The sequence below is a fragment of the Talaromyces stipitatus genome, genomic scaffold (assembly GCF_000003125.1).
Source record: "Talaromyces stipitatus ATCC 10500 scf_1105507295541 genomic scaffold, whole genome shotgun sequence".
NCBI classification, from domain to species: Eukaryota; Fungi; Ascomycota; class Eurotiomycetes; order Eurotiales; family Trichocomaceae; genus Talaromyces; species Talaromyces stipitatus.
In genome coordinates, this window is record NW_002990115.1 from 2594463 (window position 1) to 2618623 (window position 24161).

The 24161-nt window shown below is 47.9% G+C and overlaps 8 protein-coding genes across 8 annotated transcripts, besides 3 other annotated features; 4 read left to right on the forward strand and 4 right to left on the reverse strand.

Moving 5' to 3' along the window:
• Window positions 1-186: 186 nt before the first annotated feature.
• On the reverse strand, window positions 187-1234 carry TSTA_032810 (uncharacterized protein). The gene is made up of 2 exons (XM_002480417.1): window positions 638-1234; window positions 187-578 (listed from the first exon to the last, which is right to left on the reverse strand). The coding sequence occupies exons 1-2, from the start codon at window positions 1084-1086 to the stop codon at window positions 482-484; spliced, it is 546 nt and encodes a 181-aa protein (XP_002480462.1). The 5' UTR covers window positions 1087-1234; the 3' UTR covers window positions 187-481.
• Window positions 1235-1270: 36 nt separating this feature from the next.
• Window positions 1271-1315: a sequence feature (GA-rich).
• Window positions 1316-1914: 599 nt separating this feature from the next.
• Window positions 1915-1948: a microsatellite.
• Window positions 1949-2818: 870 nt separating this feature from the next.
• Window positions 2819-2851: a microsatellite.
• A 333-nt stretch (window positions 2852-3184) lies between these two features.
• Window positions 3185-5092, forward strand: TSTA_032820 (MAP kinase kinase (Mkk2), putative; the record flags this gene model as incomplete). Its single annotated transcript, XM_002480418.1, has 4 exons — window positions 3185-3895; window positions 3943-4234; window positions 4294-4663; window positions 4717-5092. The coding sequence occupies 4 exons, from the start codon at window positions 3185-3187 to the stop codon at window positions 4844-4846; spliced, it is 1503 nt and encodes a 500-aa protein (XP_002480463.1). The 3' UTR covers window positions 4847-5092.
• A 13-nt stretch (window positions 5093-5105) lies between these two features.
• On the reverse strand, window positions 5106-7963 carry TSTA_032830 (protein transport protein Sec39, putative; the record flags this gene model as incomplete). Its single annotated transcript, XM_002480419.1, has 3 exons — window positions 5106-6223; window positions 6271-6424; window positions 6469-7963. The coding sequence occupies 3 exons, from the start codon at window positions 7961-7963 to the stop codon at window positions 5143-5145; spliced, it is 2730 nt and encodes a 909-aa protein (XP_002480464.1). The 3' UTR covers window positions 5106-5142.
• Window positions 7964-8195: 232 nt separating this feature from the next.
• Window positions 8196-8704, forward strand: TSTA_032840 (uncharacterized protein; the record flags this gene model as incomplete). The annotated part of the gene is made up of 3 exons (XM_002480420.1): window positions 8196-8223; window positions 8325-8461; window positions 8561-8704. The coding sequence occupies 3 exons, from the start codon at window positions 8196-8198 to the stop codon at window positions 8702-8704; spliced, it is 309 nt and encodes a 102-aa protein (XP_002480465.1).
• Window positions 8705-9722: 1018 nt separating this feature from the next.
• TSTA_032850 (TBP associated factor (Mot1), putative) lies at window positions 9723-18069 on the forward strand (the record flags this gene model as incomplete). Its single annotated transcript, XM_002480421.1, has 4 exons — window positions 9723-9733; window positions 9810-9827; window positions 9896-15241; window positions 15303-18069. 4 exons carry the CDS (start codon window positions 9723-9725, stop codon window positions 15610-15612), a joined length of 5685 nt encoding a protein of 1894 aa, XP_002480466.1. The 3' UTR covers window positions 15613-18069.
• On the reverse strand, window positions 16401-20237 carry TSTA_032860 (erythromycin esterase, putative; the record flags this gene model as incomplete). The annotated part of the gene is made up of 3 exons (XM_002480423.1): window positions 16401-18422; window positions 18491-18542; window positions 18991-20237. 3 exons carry the CDS (start codon window positions 20235-20237, stop codon window positions 16401-16403), a joined length of 3321 nt encoding a protein of 1106 aa, XP_002480468.1.
• On the forward strand, window positions 19498-22093 carry TSTA_032870 (uncharacterized protein). Its single transcript, XM_002480422.1, has 3 exons — window positions 19498-21579; window positions 21634-21903; window positions 21985-22093. Exons 1-3 carry the CDS (start codon window positions 20535-20537, stop codon window positions 22029-22031), a joined length of 1362 nt encoding a protein of 453 aa, XP_002480467.1. The 5' UTR covers window positions 19498-20534; the 3' UTR covers window positions 22032-22093.
• A 251-nt stretch (window positions 22094-22344) lies between these two features.
• On the reverse strand, window positions 22345-24119 carry TSTA_032880 (efflux pump antibiotic resistance protein, putative; the record flags this gene model as incomplete). Its single annotated transcript, XM_002480424.1, has 2 exons — window positions 22345-23713; window positions 23776-24119. The coding sequence occupies 2 exons, from the start codon at window positions 24117-24119 to the stop codon at window positions 22345-22347; spliced, it is 1713 nt and encodes a 570-aa protein (XP_002480469.1).
• Window positions 24120-24161: the final 42 nt, after the last annotated feature.

The following is a 24161-nucleotide window of genomic DNA, read 5'->3' on the forward strand; positions in this document are numbered from 1 at the left end:
TACAGGAATCATAAACAAGTACAATCTCCGAATCAAGGATAGAGCCTAACCAGCCCGCTGTTTCACGTTTAAATTAAACAGCAGCCACCAGATTACTTGACTCTGGTCATTTCAAGATGCAGATGCAGATGCGAGCCATACGATCTTAAGCTCTTAATGCGTACGATAAGATATAAAAAAAAAGTTCAGGTGTAAAAAAAGTTAATTGATCGAGATATCCGGATAGAAGTAAAATGGTTCGTTGACTGGATTCTTCAAAAATGTACAAGTGAAAAAACGGAAGAAACACACACACATTATAACTCTCTATCCGTCAAGTCCCAGAAAAGGTATATTCCGAAGGTCAAAAAAAAGGAGTTTCAAAAAGGTCCTCAAAGAATAAGATTGCGCTCAAACTAGTAACATCACGTAACTGTCCAGACCATGAATTCTCCGATCCTCTAATCCACCAGCCTGTCGTGCTAACTCGTCACGAGATGATTTAAGCCAAGAAGACGGCGGCGACGGCGGCGGCACCGGCCATCATGAAGGAACCGCTGACAGCGTTGGCAGCACCAGTGAACTTAGGAGAGGCGGGGCTGTTCTCGTTAGCTGGGATGTTCCATTTATCGAAGAACAGAAGAGGAGAAAAACTTACGTAGTGGAGTGTCCAGGGACAACACCGCCGGAAGACACAGGCTTGGGAGAGCCGGTTCCAGCAGGGACCACAGGCGTAGGAGCGGCGGAGAAAGTGATGGTGGACAAGCTGGTGGTGGGAACGCAGGTGGTCACGGTGATGACAGAGGTGGACACAGATCCCGAGGGGTAAGGAGCCACGGGGACGAGAGTGGTGCTGGGGCCAGCAGGCACAACTGGAGCAGAAGTGGCAGGCTTGGAGGAAGCGGGAGCGGGGAGAGTCTCGGAGACAGGGGCCACAGAGCTAGGGGTGACAACGGGAGGAGCAGGAGCGACAGAGGTCGAGCGAGCAGGGCAGTTGGTCACGGTGGGAGCGCAGGAGGTGATGGTCTCGACGTCGACGCTGGTGACGGTGATCTGGGCCATGGAGGCACCAGCGAAGAGAGCAAGAGTAGCCAAGGAGAAACGCATTTTGCCGGTTGTGATGGTTGGTTTTTGAAGAAAGATTCCGTCAAGGAAGTTCGATTTGAGTCGAGGGTTGAGGGTTGAGGGTTTGGTTGCTGAAAGAGCGTGGGGTAGTTGGTTTGAAAAGAGTGTGGATGACCGAAGTCAGTTGGCAGCAGAGAAAGTCTGAGTGTGAGAGTGAGCTGAGGAGGAGAGAAGAAGAGAGGAAGAAGAGAGAGAGAGAGAGTGGAAGAGACGGGGTCTTTGTAGGAGAAGGGAAATTAGCCATGGAAGATCGTGCCCTAGTGTTTACTCATCTGGGCCATTGAGAGCGCTGCTGCAAATTGATTGTCTGTTTCGAAACAGCCAATGGCAGATGTTTTATTCCCTCCCCACGCAAAGTGATGACAGTGCTCCTCTGTGTGGACTGCGATTGGCCAGAACGACCCGCTAGTGTGGATTAGTCTAACTTAGTCAGGGGTTGGACCCACTATGTCCTCCTGCTTGATATCTGGTGCGCGTTCTGATTGGCTGAGAATGAGATGAATTCTGCTTAGAGTTTTGTGCTGTCCTGCTCCTTCCTTATCCAGACTCTGGGGTCTGTACTGGTACTCGCTTTGCTGTGAAATCTGTATGTCGATGTACGTACCTGTACATCCCGTAGTATACACGGTACATCAGAAACTACTACCACTATATACCATATACTATATGCTATATGCTATATGCTATCAAGATATATCCAAGTGAGACCAGTGAGAGACAGGAGCGGTCTGCTCCTTGGCGACTCCTCACTTATCCCGTAGTATGAACTTAGACGTTCGCCACTAACTCACCAATTAGCAAACCACGATTGGGGGAGGGGAGGGAGAAGGGGAGGGGGGGGGGGGAGGTTCGGAGGATGTTCAGGGGGACATCGCAAGCACGTCTTAGATCCACTGTGGATGAAGCTTGTCTATCAGCGTAGTATCGCTGCTAGCTAGATGACCTCCTTAGAAAGGGGTCTCCTTTAGGACAGCTGAGATAGTTCGTTTTAACGAACTATCTCAGCTGGCTGCCGAAGTGTTGGGTTGTACGGGGTATAGTCAGTTGACGCAGTCGAGTTGAAAGAAGGTACCGTCGTCTCACGTGCTGGCTTCCCGAGGGAGATCGATCGATGTATGGAAGGACTCCTTGCCTTGACAACCTTCTTCATCCATCACAGATGATTCTACAATATATAACTACACGTGCGATGCTTCCACAAGCTGCCGACCCCCTACTCAGTTCTGCGAATCCGACTGTCGAAGACAACGCAATTGCCGCCGGTCAACCTGTTCATGACTGTGGCTGAATTAGCAGCGGCTGTGACTGTCCATGACTGGTCTGGCATCAAATCCCCGCAGCGTCGGACCAGCCTCTCAGCGATCGGGCTACTTGTCGGCTTATCTAACTGGATTGCTCCTTTCCTTCTGTCGTGGGATATTATATATCCCATGTAGCAATGTATTCATTAGGACCAGATCAACGATTCGACTATACAGACCACAGCGCAGCCGTATATGAAGACGTATATGAAGATGCAAACTGAAAATTGCGTTGATTCTATCGTCTACACTGAAGTACATCTAGCTGAGTGGTGCATGTATCATTTCGAGCGGCGCTTCGCCGTGGGTCCAGCCCACCCTTCTTCATATCGTCTATGTTCATTCACGTTTCAACTTTTCCACCGACAACTCACTCAACTCTCAGAATAATTCTCTTTCTCATCTCATCCACTTTTTCTTTTCTTTTGTTTTCTCTTCTTTTTTTTGGTCAAGATAAACCATCATTCTTCATCTATTTCGACACTCGTTATATAAAGATCGGTTTACCGAGTACCCTGTCAACTTGACTGCGCCGCTTCCCCCTCTTGCACTCCGCTAGCGCCTAATCCCCCTCCACCTCACCTCTCACCTCTCAGCCTGAGACATCGCATCTCATCTGGACGAAACAATCACAGCTACTACCGTATTATTGACCTACGTCTTCGATTCGATTAACATATAGATTCTCATCCGCCACATCCATCCTGGCAGATTCGTCAAATTCGGGGTTGGCTCCGAGGCCGTACGATACCCTCGACAACCCCATCAACACACCCAACATGTCGTCCCCAGCACCTCTCCTCAGGCCTCCAGTGCCCGGCGGTCGCAACAACAGCGGCACCCGCACGCCCCGTCTTACCCTTGGCATCCCTCCGTCTCCCAGCACGAAACCAGTCAATCCTTCCAACGAAGATCCACGAATATCAGACATCCCCCTCCCGCAACCATCAAGTCGACCTGCGCCACCGCAACTTCGATTGGCGACTCCTATGAGAAGTAGCAATAATCAGCCTGGTGAGGTTGGAAGGCCGACACCGTATTTGAGCAGTATTTCAACGAGCAGCAATAGTCTCGGTGACGGCAGTAATGGTCTGTCTACGTCCGGGAGTGTCACCCATCAAGATGGGAAGACTAGTGGTCCCGGTAGTGCTTCCTCTTCGTCATACTCGACTTTGTCATTTGCTATGGGGCTACGCCAGCCGACTATTGGCACTCCGGATCCGTCCTCAGCCATTAGCTCTGTTTACTCGGATCGAGACGGTGGTGTATCCATGGAAAGAGACAACAGCGTCAATAGCTTGCTACCGGATCTCGACAAGTTGAGTCTCGATAAGGGACGACCGCTTGACGTTGAAGATCTGGATGACCAGGGCTGGTTGGCAGCTAGTGAACAGAAGAAAATTGTTGAACTTGGAAGTCTCGGAGAAGGTGCCGGTGGTGCAGTGACGCGATGCAAACTGAAGGATGGTAATACCATATTTGCTTTAAAGGTATGCCATCTCACCATGGCTTTAGAAGCATATAACTAACGGAGTAGATTATCACCACCGACCCTAACCCCGACGTCAAGAAACAAATTATCCGAGAGTTGAATTTCAACAAAGACTGCGCATCTGAGCATATCTGTCGATACTATGGTGCATTCATGGATAAATCTACAGGCACTATCTCAATTGCTATGGAATTCTGCGAGGGAGGAAGTTTGGATAGCATCTACCGTGAAGTTAGGAAACTCGGCGGGCGAACAGGCGAAAAAGTGTTGGGCAAGGTTGCCGAAGGCGTTCTCAATGGCCTGACCTATCTGCACAGTCGAAAGATCATTCACAGAGGTATTCTCTTCTTTTTTTTTTTTCGGTTCCTGGGTAGGTGTCATGTCTAACGTTTGCAGATATCAAACCATCCAATATTCTACTTTGTCGAAACGGTCAAGTCAAACTGTGCGATTTCGGCGTCAGCGGAGAATTCGGCACAAAAGGAGACGCCAACACTTTTATCGGAACATCATACTACATGGCTCCCGAACGAATCACGGGTCAGTCGTACACCATCACTTCAGACGTCTGGTCCCTAGGCGTCACATTACTCGAAGTCGCTCAACACCGATTTCCATTCCCGGCAGATGGAACAGAGATGCAACCCCGCGCTGGACTGATTGATTTATTAACGTATATCGTCCGACAACCCATTCCAACGCTAAAAGACGAACCAGAGAACAATATTCACTGGTCTGATAATTTCAAATACTTTATTGAGTGCTGGTGCGTTCCCTTGCTTACTTTTCTGTCAAGTCTGGACTAATATCTGGGAATAGCCTTGAAAAAGACCCTCCACGAAGAGCCACGCCGTGGCGGATGCTGGATCATCCATGGATGCAGGACATTAAGAATAAAAAAGTCAATATGGCTAATTTTATTAAGCAAGTATGGGGATGGACTGACTAGCTGGCCATCATCCATTCCACTGATTGCATATAGACGGGCTGTGCCTGTTGCAATTGAATATTTTATCATGACACTTTTGAACTATTGATTGCATGAGACTATACTCATGTTGTGTGTTGCACCGCATGGCTACGTCCCTGTTTCGGTACTTCGTCTCTGTCCTTTCCTCATATCTGGGCGTTTGGTTGGTTCATATATTTATCGATTATATATCAAACAATACATACGACATGCATGACATTCATCATTCATCCCAATACATAGAATTCCTCTTTATTATATCAACAAGGGAAGAATTATCGATTAACAGGCTGAGCACCCAACACCCACCCAATCCCGCTCGCCAATCCACCCGTAACCATATTCGAGACAACATCCCGTTTTCGTACGCGCTCTCTTTCTAGGGATTCTGTTGATTTACTCATTTCTTCCCCCTCTTCTTTTACTTCTTTGGTCTGTTGTTGATGCTGTTGCAAAGGCGTAAGATTCTTACTAAACGCCCTTGCAGCACCGCGCGCAACATCAAATAATCCCAAAGGCGCTTCAGCGTCAAATCTTCTCCCACTCTCAGTCTTGAAACCGCGAGATTTTTGTCGTTGCGCGTTTTCGTAGGCGTCTAATTCTCTATCTGTAGGCGCAAAACTGCCTGGTACTGTAGAAACAAAGGATTGTTGATCGCCTCGTCGATCCCATTCTTCGGCTTCTTGGGATTCGCGATTGCGGAGGATGGTCATTTCTTCGTCGCAGCGCCGCCATGCTCCTAATACCTCTGGTAAGGGGTCTGCGGTTGGAGCGAGGATGAGGGATAGAGAGAGGAGTTCCATTCTTTGGGAGAGGTTTGTGATTTGTGAGGTTAGGTCTGATTCTGAGGAGAGAGTGGGGGATCGGTAGCGTCCTGCGTTGTAGGCTGCGCGCCAGGAAATGTCTTCTTCGACTGGAGAGGTAGTTGATATTTCTGATGTGGTGGATGGGAGGAGTGAGGAGGGTGTTAATCGAGTCAAAATGTAGGAATAGGCGGTTCCAAAGTCATCTGCTGCGAGGGCGGAGGATATTGCCATGGATATGATTCTTCGTTCGGCTAGGAGTGATACTTGTTGTGCCTGCGACAGTTTGTCGGGTGAAACAAGTCCAGCGGTGACAAAGTTTCTTCCGATGGATAACAAATCTTCTAGCTTTGTGTAGCTCTTTGAGTTTTGGTCGAGGACTTTTTCGATCAAGGATAGTGGATCGGGATGGACGCGGATGCTGACGGGTTGAAACGGGACTCCATGTTGGAGAGTTAACGAGTAGAAGGAGAGGGCGTGTGTTGCGGCGATGAGAGCTGTCAACTCCTTAAACCGATTGGACTTTGGGAATCGAGGTTGGAATGCATTGAGACTGCACATATATTAGATCTTGTCTTGAAACCTCAAAATGGTGCTTACATCTCCACAGCTTTCTTCATCTTGCCTCTGCTTCTGTTACCGTTGCTAGCAGTATCGTAAAACGATATAATCGTATCCACCACAGCTGTCTCGACTTGTGCCAAATCCAGAGGAGAATTCGCTTCGGTATACACCTCCGCCACCAATCGGTATTCTACCCGCGTTAGTAAAGAAAGCAAAACGGAGTACAAGACATACCACCAGTAGTTACCATTGCCTTGAGTATTTCAATCTCAAGAGTCGTCTTAGACACCTTCCAGAAAAGACCATGGCATTCACCTATCTTCCCAAATGCATTAGAACCCTTCCAATCTCGGAGCCAGAGAATCTGCTCCCGTATCTTCCTCCAGTCCTGTACTGGCATCGGCTGCTTGACAATCATGTCTAGAACGGCAGTGACTTCCCATGATTGCGTCTCTTCATTGCCATGTAAACACATAGATGCAGCTGATCGGCATGAAGTAATGTGTCCGTAATCACGCAAAATGCGCGTCGATAGGAGAATCGCCTGTAAGAAACTTATCGACTGCGAGGAAGGAATAGTCAATGCGTTATCGCCCCTGAGAAGCCCGTTTTGCAGTAATGATGCCTTGGATGCGGATGAAATGGTAGTGAGGTCCAATTCTAGTGCGTTCAGTGATGCCTCATTTAACGTATCCATGGCGGTATCAATCTGCAGTAATCTTGCAACCCTCATCGTGATCTGAAATAGCCTCTCAAACGAACCCCTGGCCGGCTCGGTCGCGTATACTATAGCAAGACCGACTTGTCCATAGGACCTTCGTAATCGTCCCGATTCCGTTGAGTAGTCTATGTCCATATATCCACCCAAGTCGACATCTTCGGGTCCATCCCAGCTATCAAGAGTATTGGCAACGCTATCGAATTCCAGTAAACTCTGTGACAATAGCCAGTCATTTACATCATCCCAGCCCGCCGCACCGGACTCTTTTTGGCTGTCAGCCACATTATTCGTGTCGATATCACGACTCAATCTGCGCCTCTTGGACTGCACAGTTCCACACATCCACGGCCCGACTAACCCCCTCAGATTCCGCGTTAGATCCGTCACGGATGGATTATTCCCCGTCATAGAGAGCAACACATTTATCCCCGTCGTTTGATCCATTGCCTCCAAAACAGCGAGCGAGATCATATCTTCCTTGTCCGGATAATATTCGTAGTTGGACCGTAAAAGAGGTAGAATCTTCGAGACGAGCCATTGTCGCAATAACTCTGAACGATCATAGAACGGTAAAATGAGTTCGAGGATGTAAGTCTGTAAACCAGTTTCGACATCGATTTTATGGGCTCGATGGATGAGGAAGTCTGTCAAGGAATCTGTGGCTTGTGTCTTGTCGGCATGAGGGTACTTGAGAGGGAGTAATTTCAACTGTCGGACACGTTTCCATGCGACCGACTCTTCCACGTTTTTGACTTTGGTTGTATCGATATCTCCAGAGTATGGTGTAAGCGCTACTCCTCTATCAACCTCATCCAGCACTGTTGTATACTGCTGAGGGGGTGTGCTCTCCGGTAAAAAGGACAACAGAATGCGGAAGAGGCGCACTGTAGTTAGTGACGTAGGGAAATGTTGTTGTAGATGAGGCAATGCAGAGACGCTCTTAGCAGTGCAAAGCTCACACGCCAACAGAATAGCTTGAGCGTCCGACAAACTGTCGAGATTTGCCATCCTGAATTTCAGGTCAGGTAGGATATGTCTTACAACGAGCTTGAGATGTTCGCATTGTTGTGTATGGTGTATGTTGTATGTTGCGGCGGAATCCACGTCTAGCATTTGTTAGCCAATAGAACATGGCATTGTGGACCCCGTTACTGCCGTTCCAGGCGGAGCGTCAAGTCAAGACTCAAACCTCCACTCATTTGGTTCTATCGCACTCTCATCGCACAGTCAGTATTCAACGATGGCTTCTGGTTTCGGTCTCAACGGCGGTACGTGTCGATATCTACTGTTTTGCAACTCAATTGACCTTCAATTACCCGATTGCTTCGGTTGTTCAATCGAATTACGATGAGCTAATCGGTCGCAACAGGCCCCTCGCGCTGCTTCGCCTTCTGGCAAGAACTCCTCGGATGCTACGTCGTGAATGCCTCGGAAGGAGTTGATGGAAAGAAGAAATGCATATACGCCTTGGAAGATTACTCCGAATGCTTGCACCACAGCAAAGAGGTACGCACTACGACCGATCCTAATCGCTATGGATCAGACAGTAATCCCGGAATGAATTGCTGTCGTTTTTCGCACATGGTCGAGGCTAATATGATATAGATTGTCCGAGCGAAACGACTCCAAGCAGCCTACCGCAAAGCCGAGGCTACCTTCCCCCGAGAAAACGCACCGAAAGCTGAAGATATCCGAAACCTGGGATTGTTGGGCAAGGAGAGCGAGTCGGCCAAGGTTTTGGGTCTGTAGAAATATGATCGATCGCAAAGGGGATAGAGACGAATGTGGCAGTCACCGTGTGTTTTTATATGGTCTTAGCGATGTGGCCATTTGTACAGGATAAATCGCAATGCACTTGATCTAGACTTCCGTCCGGTTTCTCGACTTACCCCTTGAAGTACTGTAGCGCACTTTCGGAGTCATATGGGCTAATGTAGATATGAGATAGAGAGAATACTAAAGCCCTACTGTTTCTTTGGTCACCGACAGGAAGCTACGATGACGTTTATGCCCTATCTGACTAATGAGGAACTTTCTGACACCGCAGTCCCATTTGGTGAGATAGCAGCAGTCAGGGCTCAGTCACAGCATGATATTTTCCTAGTAAACTAGTAAATGTATATCTTCGAGCATCAAGCGATAGCCATGGATAGAGGACTCATAGGAGCGCACCGGATAATCACGTGATTTAAATAAAACGCTATGCGGCGCGAGTGAGCGGCTAAGCCCAAAACAGGCTAGGGCTAACCGCGGTGCCCAGCAAACGCGCAGAGCGATCCATGATATAAACAGCCCGGCGCAACCTCGAAAGACCAGACCTTGTATGTACCCTCCCTTCCTCTGCGGCGCTCTTCCTTATTTGGTGTCCCCCAGACTGCTTTTCGCGTCAAATCTCTCTTGTTCACTTCGCTTACTATCACTTTATTTATGCTGATTTTCTTTTCTGAAGACTCTTTTAATTTTAATTTTTCTTTATCTTCCCTCTCCCCTCTTTTTGATGGAAATTTCCCGCCATAAGCTCATAATACAAAAAGTGTGTGCTGTGGTGACTCTATCCAATAAAGAGATCTGTTAGTCATAGCAGATTTTAGTGTGATTCTTGTCCATCGAGGTTGTGGTGGCCAATCAGATCACTCCATCTGGCGGCTTCACCCATCTCTGAATCTTTCAGCCTGTCTATGGCGAGGAGCACTGTCTCTGTGCTTTACCTGAGCTGCATCCTCTTGCGCAATAGAGATTCAGAGCTCTGGGGTTGCCGAACAGCAGGATGACTTCCAGGTGAGTTTTCTATCTGACACCATCTCGTCTAGCCCTATTTGGGAAATGGGCGATCAGCTAACTATATCTGGACTAGGCTCGACCGACTTGTCACGTGAGATTCCTTTTTTTCTGATGGATGACTTCCAGCTGTTGCAGACTGACCAATGAGATCGATTATAGGCTACTGGAGACTGGCAGTACTCCTGTAATTCGGAATACTGCAGCCCAGCAACTGGCTGATGTGCAGAAGCAACATCCAGATGAGTTATTTAATCTATTAGGCCGCATTGTCCCCTATCTCAGGTCTAAATCATGGGACACCCGCACAGCTGCTGCCAAAGCCATCGGCCTTGTCGCAGCAAATGCTGAGCAGTATGACCCAAATGCAGACGACGGCTTAACAATCAAAGAACCAGAGGATGCCGACGATGTGGAAATCAAATCAGAAGTCAAAGAAGAGGAACGGACACCTACCTCAGATGACTTGCTGCGGTTGGAGACTCTTGACATCGGGTCAATCCTGAAGTTTGGTAGGAAACTACTCGGCAGCGCAGGCAAGGAATATGAGTATACCATCGGCGGGATGGATCCAGCTGCAAGGTTGCAACACCAAAAGAAAACCCTAACAGCGCGTCTCGGCCTGGCTGGGGAGTATCTTGACGATGACTTGGTTGACGAGGCCGATTTTACGTCTGCTCCCAAAAGCGAAAAGCCTGTTCCAATCCCATCGCGGCAAAACAGCATGATGAACGGATCTTCTAATGAATCTTTGAATGGAGAAGAGTCAGGTCTTAGTAAACGCCAATTGAACCAGCTGAAACGCAAAAACAAACAAAACGCGAAGCTTGGAGCCAACAAAGTGAGAGTCGTCGACCTGTCTTCACGGAAACCGTCAGATAGTCTGGCGACGCCTTCTGTTGCAACTCCATTCCACCTGAAGTCCGAGCCCGGAGAGGACGAAGCCGAGAAGAAGCCTGATTATTTTTCTCTCGAGCGATCCAGTGTTGACGATGATAGCAAAATCGTTTCAGAGTTCAAAGGGCCCATTGTTCCGGAAAAACCCGTCATCCAGACTGAAGCCGAGGAGCAGGGCAAGGAGTGGCCTTACGAACGCATGTGCGAATTTCTGATCGTAGACCTTTTCGACCCGAACTGGGAAATCCGTCACGGTGCGGCAATGGGTCTGCGAGAAGTGATTCGAGTGCAAGGATCGGGTGCTGGCCGTCAGCTAGGTAAATCCAGGAAGGAAAACGACTTGCTAAATCGGCAATGGCTGGATGACTTGGCGTGTCGTCTGCTCTGCGTGTTTATGCTCGACCGGTTCGGTGATTACATCTCTGATAATGTGGTTGCGCCTATTCGCGAAACCGTTGGCCAGACCTTGGGTGCTGTGCTTGCCCATTTACCGTCGCAATCGGTCGTCCAAGTGTACCGAACTCTGCACCGCATCATCATGTTAAGGGACCTTGGGCTTGAAAGGCCTATTTGGGAAGTGTGTCATGGTGGTATGATCGGCCTGAGGTATTTGGTAGCAGTCCGAAAAGAGCTATTGATCAAGGATGCCCAAATTATGGACGGCGTATTAGAGGCAGTGATGAAGGGACTAGCAGATTTTGACGACGATGTACGAGCCGTTAGTGCAGCCACCCTAATACCCATCGCTGAAGAGCTGGTCAAATCGCGACAAGGCTCTCTGAGCGCTCTCATCAATATCGTATGGGATTGTCTGTCGAATTTACAAGACGATCTGAGCGCTAGTACTGGTTCCGTCATGGACTTGCTAGCCAAACTGTGCACGTTCCCAGAGGTTCTAGAGGCCATGAAAGCTAACGCTGCTGATGACCCTGAATCGTCTTTTGCAAATCTTGTGCCTCGCCTATACCCCTTCTTGCGACATACTATTACTAGTGTTCGACTAGCGGCCCTGCGAGCACTTACCACATTTCTTCGTCTTGAGGATCATGATTCAAATGCTTGGGTAGACGGTAAAGCTATGCGCTTGATCTTCCAGAACCTGTTGGTTGAGCGAAATGAGGGCGCTCTCAGGCTTTCACTCGAGGTCTGGTACGATTTGATCAAGGCACTGGATACTCGCAATCTCTTCACAGCCGAGGCGCTAGGCTCATCAGTTCAGCCTCTGATCACATTAGCAATGGGTCCATTCGGTGTTCCTCGTTACCCGATCCCGATGAATGCCTCCTTATTCATCAAACCGTCTGGTGTGGCGTATGCATTCTCTCATCCTCAAACACCAGGCAGAAAGTCCAGTCCGGCCAATGTATCAGAGTCGGCCAAAGGCCGACGTAGGAAGTCTGAGAAAAAAGAAGTCCCTCCTCCTTCCGCGCATAACGTTGACGGTCATATGCTATCAGGAGACATTGACTTGGTCGGATTGGATACTATGATTCGATCCAAGATATTTGCCGCTCAAGCCCTCGGTCAATTCTTGTTCATGTGGGACTCAAAATATTTGCCTTCACTCTGGCAGCCTATTGTTGGTGGACTTACCATGTCTGCATCCTCGTCTCAACTCGCAGCTGCCATGATTATTGAAGAGTACGCTAAGCGAGCGGGTCCCGACAGTAAATATACGTCCTTGCTGTGCGAAAACTTGCGTCCCATTGTCGAGGCCGATCGTCCTGGCTGGTACAGCGATATAGCTTGCTACCTACAGATCACCCGAGCACAATGCCATTCTCTACTCAACGCTTTCAGAGACCATGCACATGTACCTTCCGGACGTCTACCGACATTAGCTGTTGTCGTACAAGGTGACCCCGAAGCTGGACCCAACGCATTTTCGATCCAAGACGCCGAAAAAGTTGTAGGCCCGGATTTTGAACGTCTTAAGAAGAGTCTGACTCCAGCCCAGCGTGTCACTGCTCTCCAGGTCTTAAATGATACAAGATCGAGTGCCGAGTCTTCTATTGAGGAGGCAAGGAATATCAAGGACCAGAGAGACATGCGTATCCGCGCTGCGACAGCTGGCGCCCTGGTTGCTTTACACGACATCCCCAAGAAACCGAGCAACATCATCAAAGCAATGATGGATAGCATCAAGAAAGAGGATAACAGCGAACTACAACAGCGTTCTGCCTCGGCCATTGTTGACCTCATCGCTTTCTATACGACGGCTACGAAGAGAGGTCCAGTCGACAAGATCATAGGCAATCTCGTCAAATATTGTTGTGTTGATACATCGGAGACGCCGGAGTTTCACCATAATGCCCACCTTGAAAAGTCAATTCTTTCGCTCAGGAAAGAGGAAGACCGCAGAGATCATGTCGATGCAGACAAGTTTGAGCGCGAAGCTCGGCACGCCAGAATTATGCGACGCGGAGCTAAGGAGGCGCTTGAGCAGTTAGCCACAAAATTCGGCAGTGAATTGCTGGAAAAGATACCCAATCTCGCTGCTCTTATTGAAAGACCTCTCCGGGAAGCACTCGAAGGCGACCTACCAGCTAATATTGGGGAACCTGACAACGAACTTGGTCAGGAGGCTGTCGATGGACTGTCAACGCTTAGAGCGCTTTTACCGAAATTCCATCCTGGTCTGCATCCATGGGTAATTCAACTCATGCCAGTCATAGCGAAGTCACTGCAATGCCAGCTCGCTGTCATCCGATACGCGGCTGCCAAGTGTTTTGCGACAATCTGCAGTGTCATCACTGTAGAAGGCATGACCATGTTAGTCGAGAAAGTGCTGCCTACTGTCAACAATGCATTGGATGTGCATCATCGTCAAGGAGCTGTTGAATGTGTTTACCACCTCATTCATGTCATGGAGGAAAGAATTTTACCATATGTCATATTCCTCATCGTCCCGGTACTTGGTCGTATGAGTGATTCGGATAACGAAGTTCGACTGCTATCTACAACATCTTTCGCGACCTTGGTCAAGCTTGTTCCTCTCGAAGCGGGAATTCCTGACCCTCCAGGATTGTCGGAAGAGCTATTGAAAGGCCGTGACCGTGAAAGAAAGTTCATGTCGCAGATGTTGGATCCGCGAAAGATAGAGCCGTTCGAAATTCCCGTTGCGATCAAAGCCGAGCTTCGATCATACCAACAAGAAGGTGTCAACTGGTTAGCCTTCCTCAATCGCTACCACTTACACGGAATTCTGTGCGATGACATGGGTCTTGGAAAGACACTACAAACTCTATGTATTGTAGCGAGTGACCACCACATGCGAGCAGAAGAATATGCTCGTACGCAAGCGCCAGAAGTCCGCAAGCTTCCTTCCTTGATCGTCTGTCCACCTACCTTATCAGGCCATTGGCAACAAGAGATCAAACAATATGCTCCTTTCCTCAATTGTGTGGCATACGTTGGTCCTCCATCGCAACGGTCACAGCTTCGTGGCGAACTGGAAAAGGCTGATATCGTCATTACATCGTATGATATCTGCAGAAATGACACGCAGGTCTTTACACCCATTAGCTGGAACTACTGTGTCCTGGATGAAGGCCATCTCATCAAAAATCCAAAGGCGAAAATCACTTTGGCCGTGAAACAACTCATTAGCAACCATCGACTCATTCTATCCGGCACACCTATCCAGAACAACGTCTTGGAACTCTGGTCATTATTCGACTTTCTAATGCCGGGATTCCTGGGTACAGAGAAGGTCTTTTTGGATCGTTTCGCGAAACCTATTGCCGCAAGTCGGTTTAGCAAGTCGTCATCAAAGGAACAAGAGGCTGGTGCTCTAGCGATCGAAGCTCTGCACAAGCAGGTCCTTCCATTCCTGTTACGTCGCTTGAAGGAAGAGGTCCTGAATGACTTGCCGCCCAAAATCTTACAAAACTACTATTGCGATCCGAGTGATCTGCAGCGAAAGCTATTTGAGGACTTTTCCAAGAAAGAGCAAAAGGATCTTCAATCAAAGATGGGTAGTACTGAAAAGTCTGCTAAAGAGCATATTTTCCAAGCTCTGCAATACATGCGTCGACTTTGCAATTCTCCTGCCTTGGTCATTAAAGAAGGCCACAAACAATACGACGATGTTCAGAGATGGCTACATGCAAAGAATTCGCATATTCGAGATATCGCACATGCGCCCAAATTGACAGCTCTTCGGGATTTGTTGGTTGATTGTGGTATCGGTGTTGATCCTAACACCGAAGGTGAATTAGACACCGGAGCAAGTTACGTCAGTCCTCATCGTGCTCTTGTCTTTTGCCAAATGAAAGAGATGCTTGATATAGTCCAAGAAGATGTATTGAAAAAGATGCTCCCTTCCGTTCAATATCTACGGTTGGATGGAAGTGTTGAAGCCACAAAACGCCAGAATATCGTCAATCAATTCAATACCGACCCCAGCTACGACGTGTTACTTCTCACCACGAGTGTGGGTGGATTAGGCTTGAATCTGACGGGTGCCGACACGGTTATTTTCGTTGAACATGACTGGAATCCCCAAAAGGATATTCAAGCTATGGATCGCGCTCATCGTATCGGTCAAAAGAAGGTTGTTAACGTCTACCGGTTGATCACGAGAGGCACATTAGAAGAGAAGATTTTGAGGTAAGCCCCATTCTCCTACCGCCACCCTAGCGTCAATCCCCTACTAATTCTGGTTTCAAAGTCTCCAACGATTCAAAATCGACGTAGCATCAACAGTAGTAAACCAACAGAACGCCGGCCTCAACACAATGGACACAGATCAACTCCTCGACCTCTTCAATCTCGGGGAAACAGCCGAAGGCGCCGAAAAACCAACTCTAGAGGGAGGAGCAGGATCCGGAGGTAATGAAGTCGACATGGTCGATATCGATGGCGAAGTCAAAGAAAAAGGTAAAAAGGGCTGGTTGGATGATTTGGGTGAGTTGTGGGATGATCGTCAGTATCAAGAAGAATATAATTTGGATTCTTTCTTGGCGAGTATGAAAGGGTGATTTGATCATTCTTCTCGAATATTGGGGTTATAGAGGAAGATGGAGTAGGGAGATGAGATTTGGGCTTTTTAGCATGGAGTTTTGTGTTTTCTGTGCGAGGGGTTCTCTTTTTACCCTTCTCGTTTTTTTTTCCCCTTTGACTTTGGGTTGGAAATGGGTTTGCATGTTTTTTTTTTCTTCTTCTGAAGTCATCGTCTAGATGACCTGTGTTCATGTATTTTCATTCAGTACCTACCTACCTTATTCATGAATCATTGGTCCATTAAGCTCGATATCATCTGCGAAGGTGAGTGCAACTGAAAGTGAGACACATTTCCATTAGAATACTTCCTACATACACGGATTGCATAGAAGAAGCAAAGCATAGCATAGCATCAAGTCATGATATGTACTTGCACAAGCTCACGAAACCACAGCGTCTAGTTGTATGCTGCGTTCCGTCTTTTCAGGTTTCAATTCTCCACCCCTTGTTGTATCTCGTGAAAAACAAGAAATTACAAGAATATCAAAAATGTAATCAGTCTGACAAACAAGACATGACGAATAAAAACTCGTATTGTACAAGAAAAGAAAAATTAAACCAAATCAAACATTTGTCCTCCCAGATAAACGCCTTCAAATAAAGAGGCCGAGCAAGAGTCAGTCTGTTCGAAACCCGAGTAACGCCGTGTCTCTTCATCCCACGCTGAACGCCTATATAGTCGTGATAATGCAGGATGGGGTTGTGATGTGTCTGTGAGGCAAGAATCGAGGATGAGATAGTCCATCCAACTGTGTCTTGTCCATGTTCAAGAACGAGACTTTGGTTTGGACAGCATGTTCAAGCGACTCAAGCTGAGAACACTCTTCTTCGACGCAGTGCCTGGGGTAGCGCCTCGGCCGCGATTTCCTGTCATGCGCCCAGGAGTAATGATGGGGCGCTTCTTGATTGGACTGGGGCTGACGGGATTCAACTTCATGGGGCTGGCTTTCAGACGTTTGGCATTACGTTCATCATCAGCAGGTGGGATGTTCTCAGTGTCTTCGTCATCGCTCACGTCTGCACGCTGGCGTTTCTTGTTAACAATGCCATGGGGCACTGCAACGAGACAAATCGACGGGCTCTTTGCCTTCAGAGGTGATATCGGAGCCTTTAACATTGCATCAGTTGACTTGATATCTGGTTTCTTGCTGTGCTCCTCACGCCCACGCTTCTCGTTCGGTATTCCATGTGGCACTGTCGGCATTTTAGGGAAAGGACTGGCCGTGGGATGAGTTGAGAAAGTCGGGTTAAAGGTTGGTGAGGAGAGAGTTACAGTCTGTTCTTTCTCGTGATCATGCTTACGTTCCTTATTCGGAATACCATGAGGTATAGCGGGTATCTTCGGAAGAGGACTCGCAGGTTGGGCAGCTGTGATTGATTCCCGAACACGTCGAATCGTGGGAGTATCAATGACTTCTTTGTCGGGTGTCATTCTTAGTGGGAGAGTCGGGTACATAATATCAGACGTAGATGCAACGGGAGCATCAGACGCGGGCCCTATTGCTGTTGGTGTTTCGAGAATCGATTCACGGGGAGATTTCGTACTTGATGTGAATTCAACATGCTTCTTGGGAGAAGGGGTCTGGTCAACGCTGCCAAAAGTTGCCGTGGGGAGACCTTTCAAGTCGATGTCGGGACTGAAATTTGGAGCTGTGATGTGTGTTCCTGCAGCGATCTTTGCAGGGTCAGTTGAAAACAATGGCTGACGGCGTCTCAGAATCGACTTTAGGTTTCCAAGACTTGGAAGTGATTTCTTGAGTCTGGGATTGAACTCAGTCTTGGGTGTCTGGGGTACAGCTGGGCGTGATGGAGAGCCAGCCAGAGAAGGGATCATGGAGGTCTTCGAAGGCCGTGCCGACGCGAAACGGGCAGTAGAAGACTTTGTGGGTGTCATTAAAGAGCTACTACGGAACATAGATGTGCCGGGCTGTGGAATACCCGTCTTCCGCTGGGTACCAATATTCGCAAGCGGCCGAGTGGTGGAAGTCGTCTGAATCTCGGCGCGTTTCACACGTTTAGCAGCAATGCCAGGAGACTTTGAAGGTGCAGGTTTCGCCTCAGGTTCGTCAAGTTTCGCCTTCGAGCTCTTTCGTTTCAATGACTGGGTGGCAGGAGTGAAACGACCCGGCTGTGCTCTAAAAGCAGAGGGATGTCCTGCAATAGAGTCCATCTTTTTGAATTCAGCCATATGAACGTCGCTGAAACGTCCAGCCTTGCCCTTGGGCTTGATGATCTTTCTATTTCCTAGCGGCTGCTCTGCGGCTTCTGCGTTTCGCTGTTGTTCACCCCGCTCGAGTATCATCTGTGCCTTAATTCTAGCGACATCCTCACGAACACTTGCCATCAACTTTCTTGCTTCTTCGCTGAGTTGAGCGTCGTCGCTTGAAAATTTGAAGCCAAATTTGGATGGAGTGCCAAGATTACTTGGAGGAGACGATATGATTTTTGAAGGTGTGTTGGTGACAGGATCCTCTTTGATGACCCTTCCGTTCGAATCACGTTTAATGGGCTGAAAGCCAAGGATAAGTCCAGAGTCGGCTTGCTTGGTTGTGCTCTGGTGAACTTTGCTAGGATGCATTTCTTCGTGAGCTGGACGCACAGCACCGACGGTTGATGGTGTTTTGATGGATGGTTTTCCATTGGGCGACAGTATGGCTTTTTTCAAAGAGGATTGGCTCTTTGGGGTGGTATTTGGTTTGGGATCGGTATCTTTAATTTTTGTCTCGTCATTTTCGGCGACAGGCGAGAGCTTCTTGGGAGTAGTAGTAGGGACCTCTGGAAATTGGTCCTGTATAGTTTATCAGAACCCAGGTGCAAGGAATCCAAGAATGTTGAAGAATTGGCGCGCCAACTTACCTCAGTGAGTGGAGTGTTGCCTCTCAGACGTGCTGAGCGACGCGGTGCCATTCTGAACTCGAGGAATGGCTCGAGTGATTGTGTTTTACGGATGTCAAAATGGATAAATTTGATAGTATTCTTCGCTCACGAATGCGAACAGAGTCGAATAAGCAAATATTTGATCGAAGTAATCGAGGGGAAGCGTGACGAGGAGAAAGCGGTGACGTTGTGGGTTGCTCCTTGCAGCAAGACCAAAACAAATAAAAGACGCGCTAAGCTTTGTACGGTTTAGGTCGTCTCTCCACTAGTTTTCCGGTCTTTGTCTTTGCCTCATCAAACTACTCCGTACAAATGAGCTCGATATTCGCGAATTCCATATTACAATCTGATTCAAACTACCATACATGTCTCTGCCTTACTACAGTCCAAATGGATACGTCTCTTCTTTACCCAGGGGTGTCCGAGGCTGGGCTCTTTCAAGAGGATTCACAGCCGAGCTCCGATCAAACCAGACATACGCGTCCAGCTGATTATGTAGATAGGCCTGCGAATAATGTGAGACTCGCTCCGTGTCCGGCCGGTAAATGACGCCAATGAAACGCTCCAACTTTGGTGGCTCTTGAGCGAATGCCTCGCGGAGTTGTGAACCGGCGAAATCCGGACGCAAGTCGAGCAAGAAGTTCGGGATACCAGTGCTATGCGCAACGTATTCCCAGCTATCTGTTCGCGATGGATTGACGCGCATTACTTCCATATCCTCATCCCATTCATGGGCTGCCGCAACCGTTCCTGTATGCGTTCCGCACCCAATGATGGCAACGTTCTCGCGGCCATACCTCTCACGACAGAGTTGGCCGATGTTGATCTCTTTACGTCGTTGGCCCATACTAGTAAAGCGAGCGTCTCCAACATGCGAGTTGTGCGCCCACACTATGGCCTTGCTGTTGGGAGGCTTGAACTGGAACAGCCGGTCCAGCGTGTCAAACATGTGGGTGTCACGTAGTGTCCACGAGCTCGCTGAGCTATAGTACATTGCCTTGTAGTACTTTTCTGCGTCGCGTACCACATGGGCGTTCTGCTCAGCACTGTGGAATGCTTCACCATCATGTTCAGATGCGCTATATTCTAACCGATTTTTAAGGAGATCCTTCAACATATGGACAACTTTGCTCTCACAGTTCTCCATTCCTTGCAATGCCGCGAGTCCATAAGAAGCCGGATCGTCAACCCAAGGTTGTAGACAACCATATCGTTTACGGGCGTTCTTGCCGAGCTCCGGATCAACAAGGTCGAGATATTGAATAACGGACTTGATAGATTCCCCCATACTGTACAGATCCAGTCCATAGAACCCGGCTCTTTCTTCTGGACGAACCTTGGCATTTCTATCGCGCATCCATTCGACGAGATCTTGCATCTCGCGATTTCTCCACATCCATGTCGGAAATCGCTTGAAAGGCTCGATCTTGCTCTTACCACCTATACGCCCTTTAGGTCCAGGACGAAGACGTACATAGCGATCGATGGCCTCCGCGTCGGGCCAATCGGCCTCGAGCGCGATCATATTGAAGCCATGAAAGTCGACGAGATGTTTTGTGATTTCTGCTCGAGCACTGTAGAACTCGGATGTGCCGTGACTACCATCGCCTAAAAGAACGACTTTATAGTTGCGGAATGTGTCGAACATCTGTCCGAACAACGGATCTTTGATTTCCGGCAACGGCTTGGCTGCGGCCTGCACTAATTGAGTCAGTTGTCCCGGCATTTTCGCGATAAAGAATATTAGTTGAATCTGCAGATTGAGAAGATACAACAGTTTTAGAAATGACAAAACATGTTTCACGTTTTCTCGTTGTTAAGTTAAGCTTCTGGCTGGGATTTCCGTTCGGTTTGCCTCTGTATAACAAATCCGACCATTCATGATTGAGCATGAGATCATCTATCCGTCAACTGCCACAAATGAATACATTATTATGACTTCAACTAAAGGAATACAATATCCTGACTTCATCTCCTTGGGTTGTATGTTTTGATGCAATTCACGAGTCTGAGTTGAGTATGAATGTGCGACGACCGGATCTTGAGGCGCGTGATACTCCCGGCCGCGAAGAGAACAACATTTCGTCTACCAAATGATTTGAAGTGCATGAGAAAAGCCTTGATTTCAAGACGCATTATTAAATCATACACCATGGAAACATTAGCAACCACACGACTCCACCGATTCGAGAGATCGATGGAATCACTATATGGCAACTTCTCCAACATCAAAAACCTGGAAAATTGGACCCCGCCGCCTAATTCTGGTGGTCATCGAGGCAGATATCTCTGGACGGATGCTTTCGGCGTTGTCAATTTCTTGACGCTATATCAAGAATACTCCAAAATAGCTGCAGCTGCAGGTTCGGCGGCAGCTTCGGGATCAAGTCCCGGGTCCAGATGGACAGGTGTTGTCAACACTACAGATAAATACTTGATTCTTGCTCGTCGTCTCGTTGAGACTGTGCATGATATACTCGGTCGCACTAGGGATGGCAAGTCACGACTGCCCGGCGCCACAGACGAAAACCCCTTAGGAGGAGGTTTGCGTATTGGCAAATTGGACGAAACCGGAGTTGACGGGGACGGCCAATATCATCATTATCTGACTATTTGGATGTTTGCGCTCAATCGTCTGTCACTAGCCACTGGAGATCCAACTTATAATAGACAAGCCATCTCATTGGCGCAAGCAATTCACCCCCGATTTTTCGTCAATAGAACCTCTACTCGGCCACGCATGGTGTGGAAAATGAGTATGGACCTGACAACGGCACTCGTCCCCTCGGAGGGTAATTTGGATCCTATTGATGGCTACGTTGTATATCGATTACTGCAGGCATCAGCCCTAGCAATGAATCCTACTGAAGGTGGTAGTGCTAATCATAGCAAGGGTCGCATCCTAGACGAAGAGATTGCGGATTATAAGCGTGTCATGGAGCGTAAAGGCGAGCATTTCGTATCTGCCGATACGTTGGATCTGGGCATGACTTTGTGGACATGTCATTGGTTTTCTGATAAGGAGAAATGGGCTGCAAAGTTGGCTGAAAGATGTTTTCAACAAATCTGTATTTTCCCTGTCTCTATTTATCTCTTATGAAACGTACCTAATGATCGAGCAGACGAACTCTTCGAAATAGACCGCTACCTAGCCCGCAACATCAAATACCGTCTCGCCTTCCGCGAATTTGGCACCAGCCTCGGTATCGGCTGCCACTATGCGAAGTCAGCGAATCCAGAACGATCCGTCGATTTAAGGACATATTCAGAATCTATCATTGACTCGTGGGAACCGTACATGGCACTATCGCTGCGGGCGGATGGTGATTTATTGGCGGATGATTTGCGGCCTATCACCAGGGTTATGTATTCTTCGGCTCTAATTCCTGGAGGTTAGTGTTCTTTCATCCCCTATCTATCTCACGGGAATCATTGTATACTGTTATCTGTCAAATATACTGATCATCTGGTAGCATTCCGCTCTGGCTATCTTGGGCCGGAGCCCGAAACCATTCCCTGAGATGGGCTTGATGCTGAAAAGATGATTTCATTTCTTGTACCTTATTTACAATTGATAAACTGCTGTTACTTTATATAGGTTTTTCAATAACAATTCGAGAGGTAATGTCCACAATTTCTTTCTCGCTCCATAATTATCAGTCAACTACATCATCAATGCTGAATCCTTTGAAGCCCAACCCGACTGCAATAGGCTATAGTCACAATAACCAAAATACGTAATATGAATTTCACTATCTCTCAACCTCATACTTCGACATTTAGCCCAAACAACACAGAACAGTAACCTGACACTTTCACCCATTGGTATATATCTAATAGATGCCATTCCTTGCCGTCTTGCTCTTTCTTCTGTTCACAATGCTTAGACCGATCAGAAAAGTGGATAGAATCAGACTTGTACCACCGCAGGTGATTACAAGAATATAAGACTTGCCAATTGCATGAGTGATGATGCTATTCACTCCCTCACGTTGACTAGGAGACATGAGCTCGAGATACTGACTCCCAACGCCAGAAATGATTCGTGTGATCTGGTCCCCAGAGTAATCCGGTAGGTACACGGACAGGTTCAAGGTGGCCTTATTCACAAAGACCGTATTTGCAATGGACAACGCCACTGAAGGTGCAGCAAGCTGCGCAAAAGAGATCAGACCAACCGCAACAGGGATCCAAATGGGTGCCACAGAGTATTGTGCCGCGGCAAAAGGTAACTGGAGATATGACCCGGCTCCAGTACCAACGAGAATGGAATAGCCGTAGATTTTTGCATTGCTGGTGTGCTCATCGATAGCATATAGTAATACGCCCCCTATTAGTACAATCACTGAGCCGCCTAGGAACCAACCCTGCCAATGTCCTGTACGACTGACCACTTGACCGGCAATCAAAATGGAGGCAATCAAGAAGCACACTAGAGGAAGTAACCGTACACCTGCCATCAGAGCCGAATCGCCGCGAACTAATTGGAAATATAGTGGCAAGAAGTAGACGGGGATATATGTGGCAGTTGCGCTAGTCGTTCCGCAGAGGAACACAAGCATCAATTGAACATTTCGAATGAATTCAAATGGTATCATACGATTCGCTCTAGGTGTTCCGATGCTGAGGCCTTGCTGTAGCCAATAAAAGATTACCAGAACTCCAGAAACAATAAAGAGCGCAATGATATGACCACTACCCCAGGGGTAGACAGCCCCGCCGAAGGAGATAGCCATCAGGAGGGAGACGAATATTCCGGACAAAATGAAGAATCCGACAAAATCAATCTTATTGATGCGATCCTTCAAGGAGACGCCAGGGCGGGCATCTTTAGATGGGACAAGAATGAGGTAGACTGGGGCACAGGCTGCACCAATCAGTAAATTGATGTAGAAAGCCCATCTCCAACCGGCCTTGCTAACAGTGAAAGCGCCGCCTATAATAGGACCAAGAACCATAGCTGTACCCCAAGTAATACTCGGAATTGACAGGTAAGCTGATCGTTCTTGATCTGTGGTCAGTACTGAAATTAGTGTCATGACTCCGACGTAAGAGCCAGCACCACCAACACCGCAGATTGCACGGCCGACAATCAGAACATTCATATTTGGGGCTGCACCGCAGAGTGCAGATCCGATCTGAAATAGGACAATTGAGATGATGTAAAGGTATTTGAGGTTAAATTGACTATACATTTGACCCCTGTATCACTCAATCAGCTGCCCTCCTTGTTTATGAAGAACAACTTCTTACAAGCAACGTACCAGAAAAGATTCGTGGATCCAGCTCCCATCATGAACGCAACAGAAACCCATGATATCTTGTTGATAGAATTGAACGACTCAACAATCGCGGGTTGCACGTCGGCAGCAATTGTATTATCCAACCCAAACAAAAATGTTGAACAGAGGATACTGAGGATGACTAGAGCCCACGACCATCCGTGAACATCTCGAGGGAATACCGGATCAACTGCGGTTGTAGCTGCAGCACCTTGTGCAGTATCCTGCTCATTTTCTAGAGCTACTTCCTCGTCGGTAGTGACTTTAGCGAGAGCAGAATTATCTACTACAGGATTTGAGCTTGTAAAGCTTTTCTCTGAAGACATTGAGCTGAACACTGCGGAGAAGGCAAACAAGGGCCGAGGATG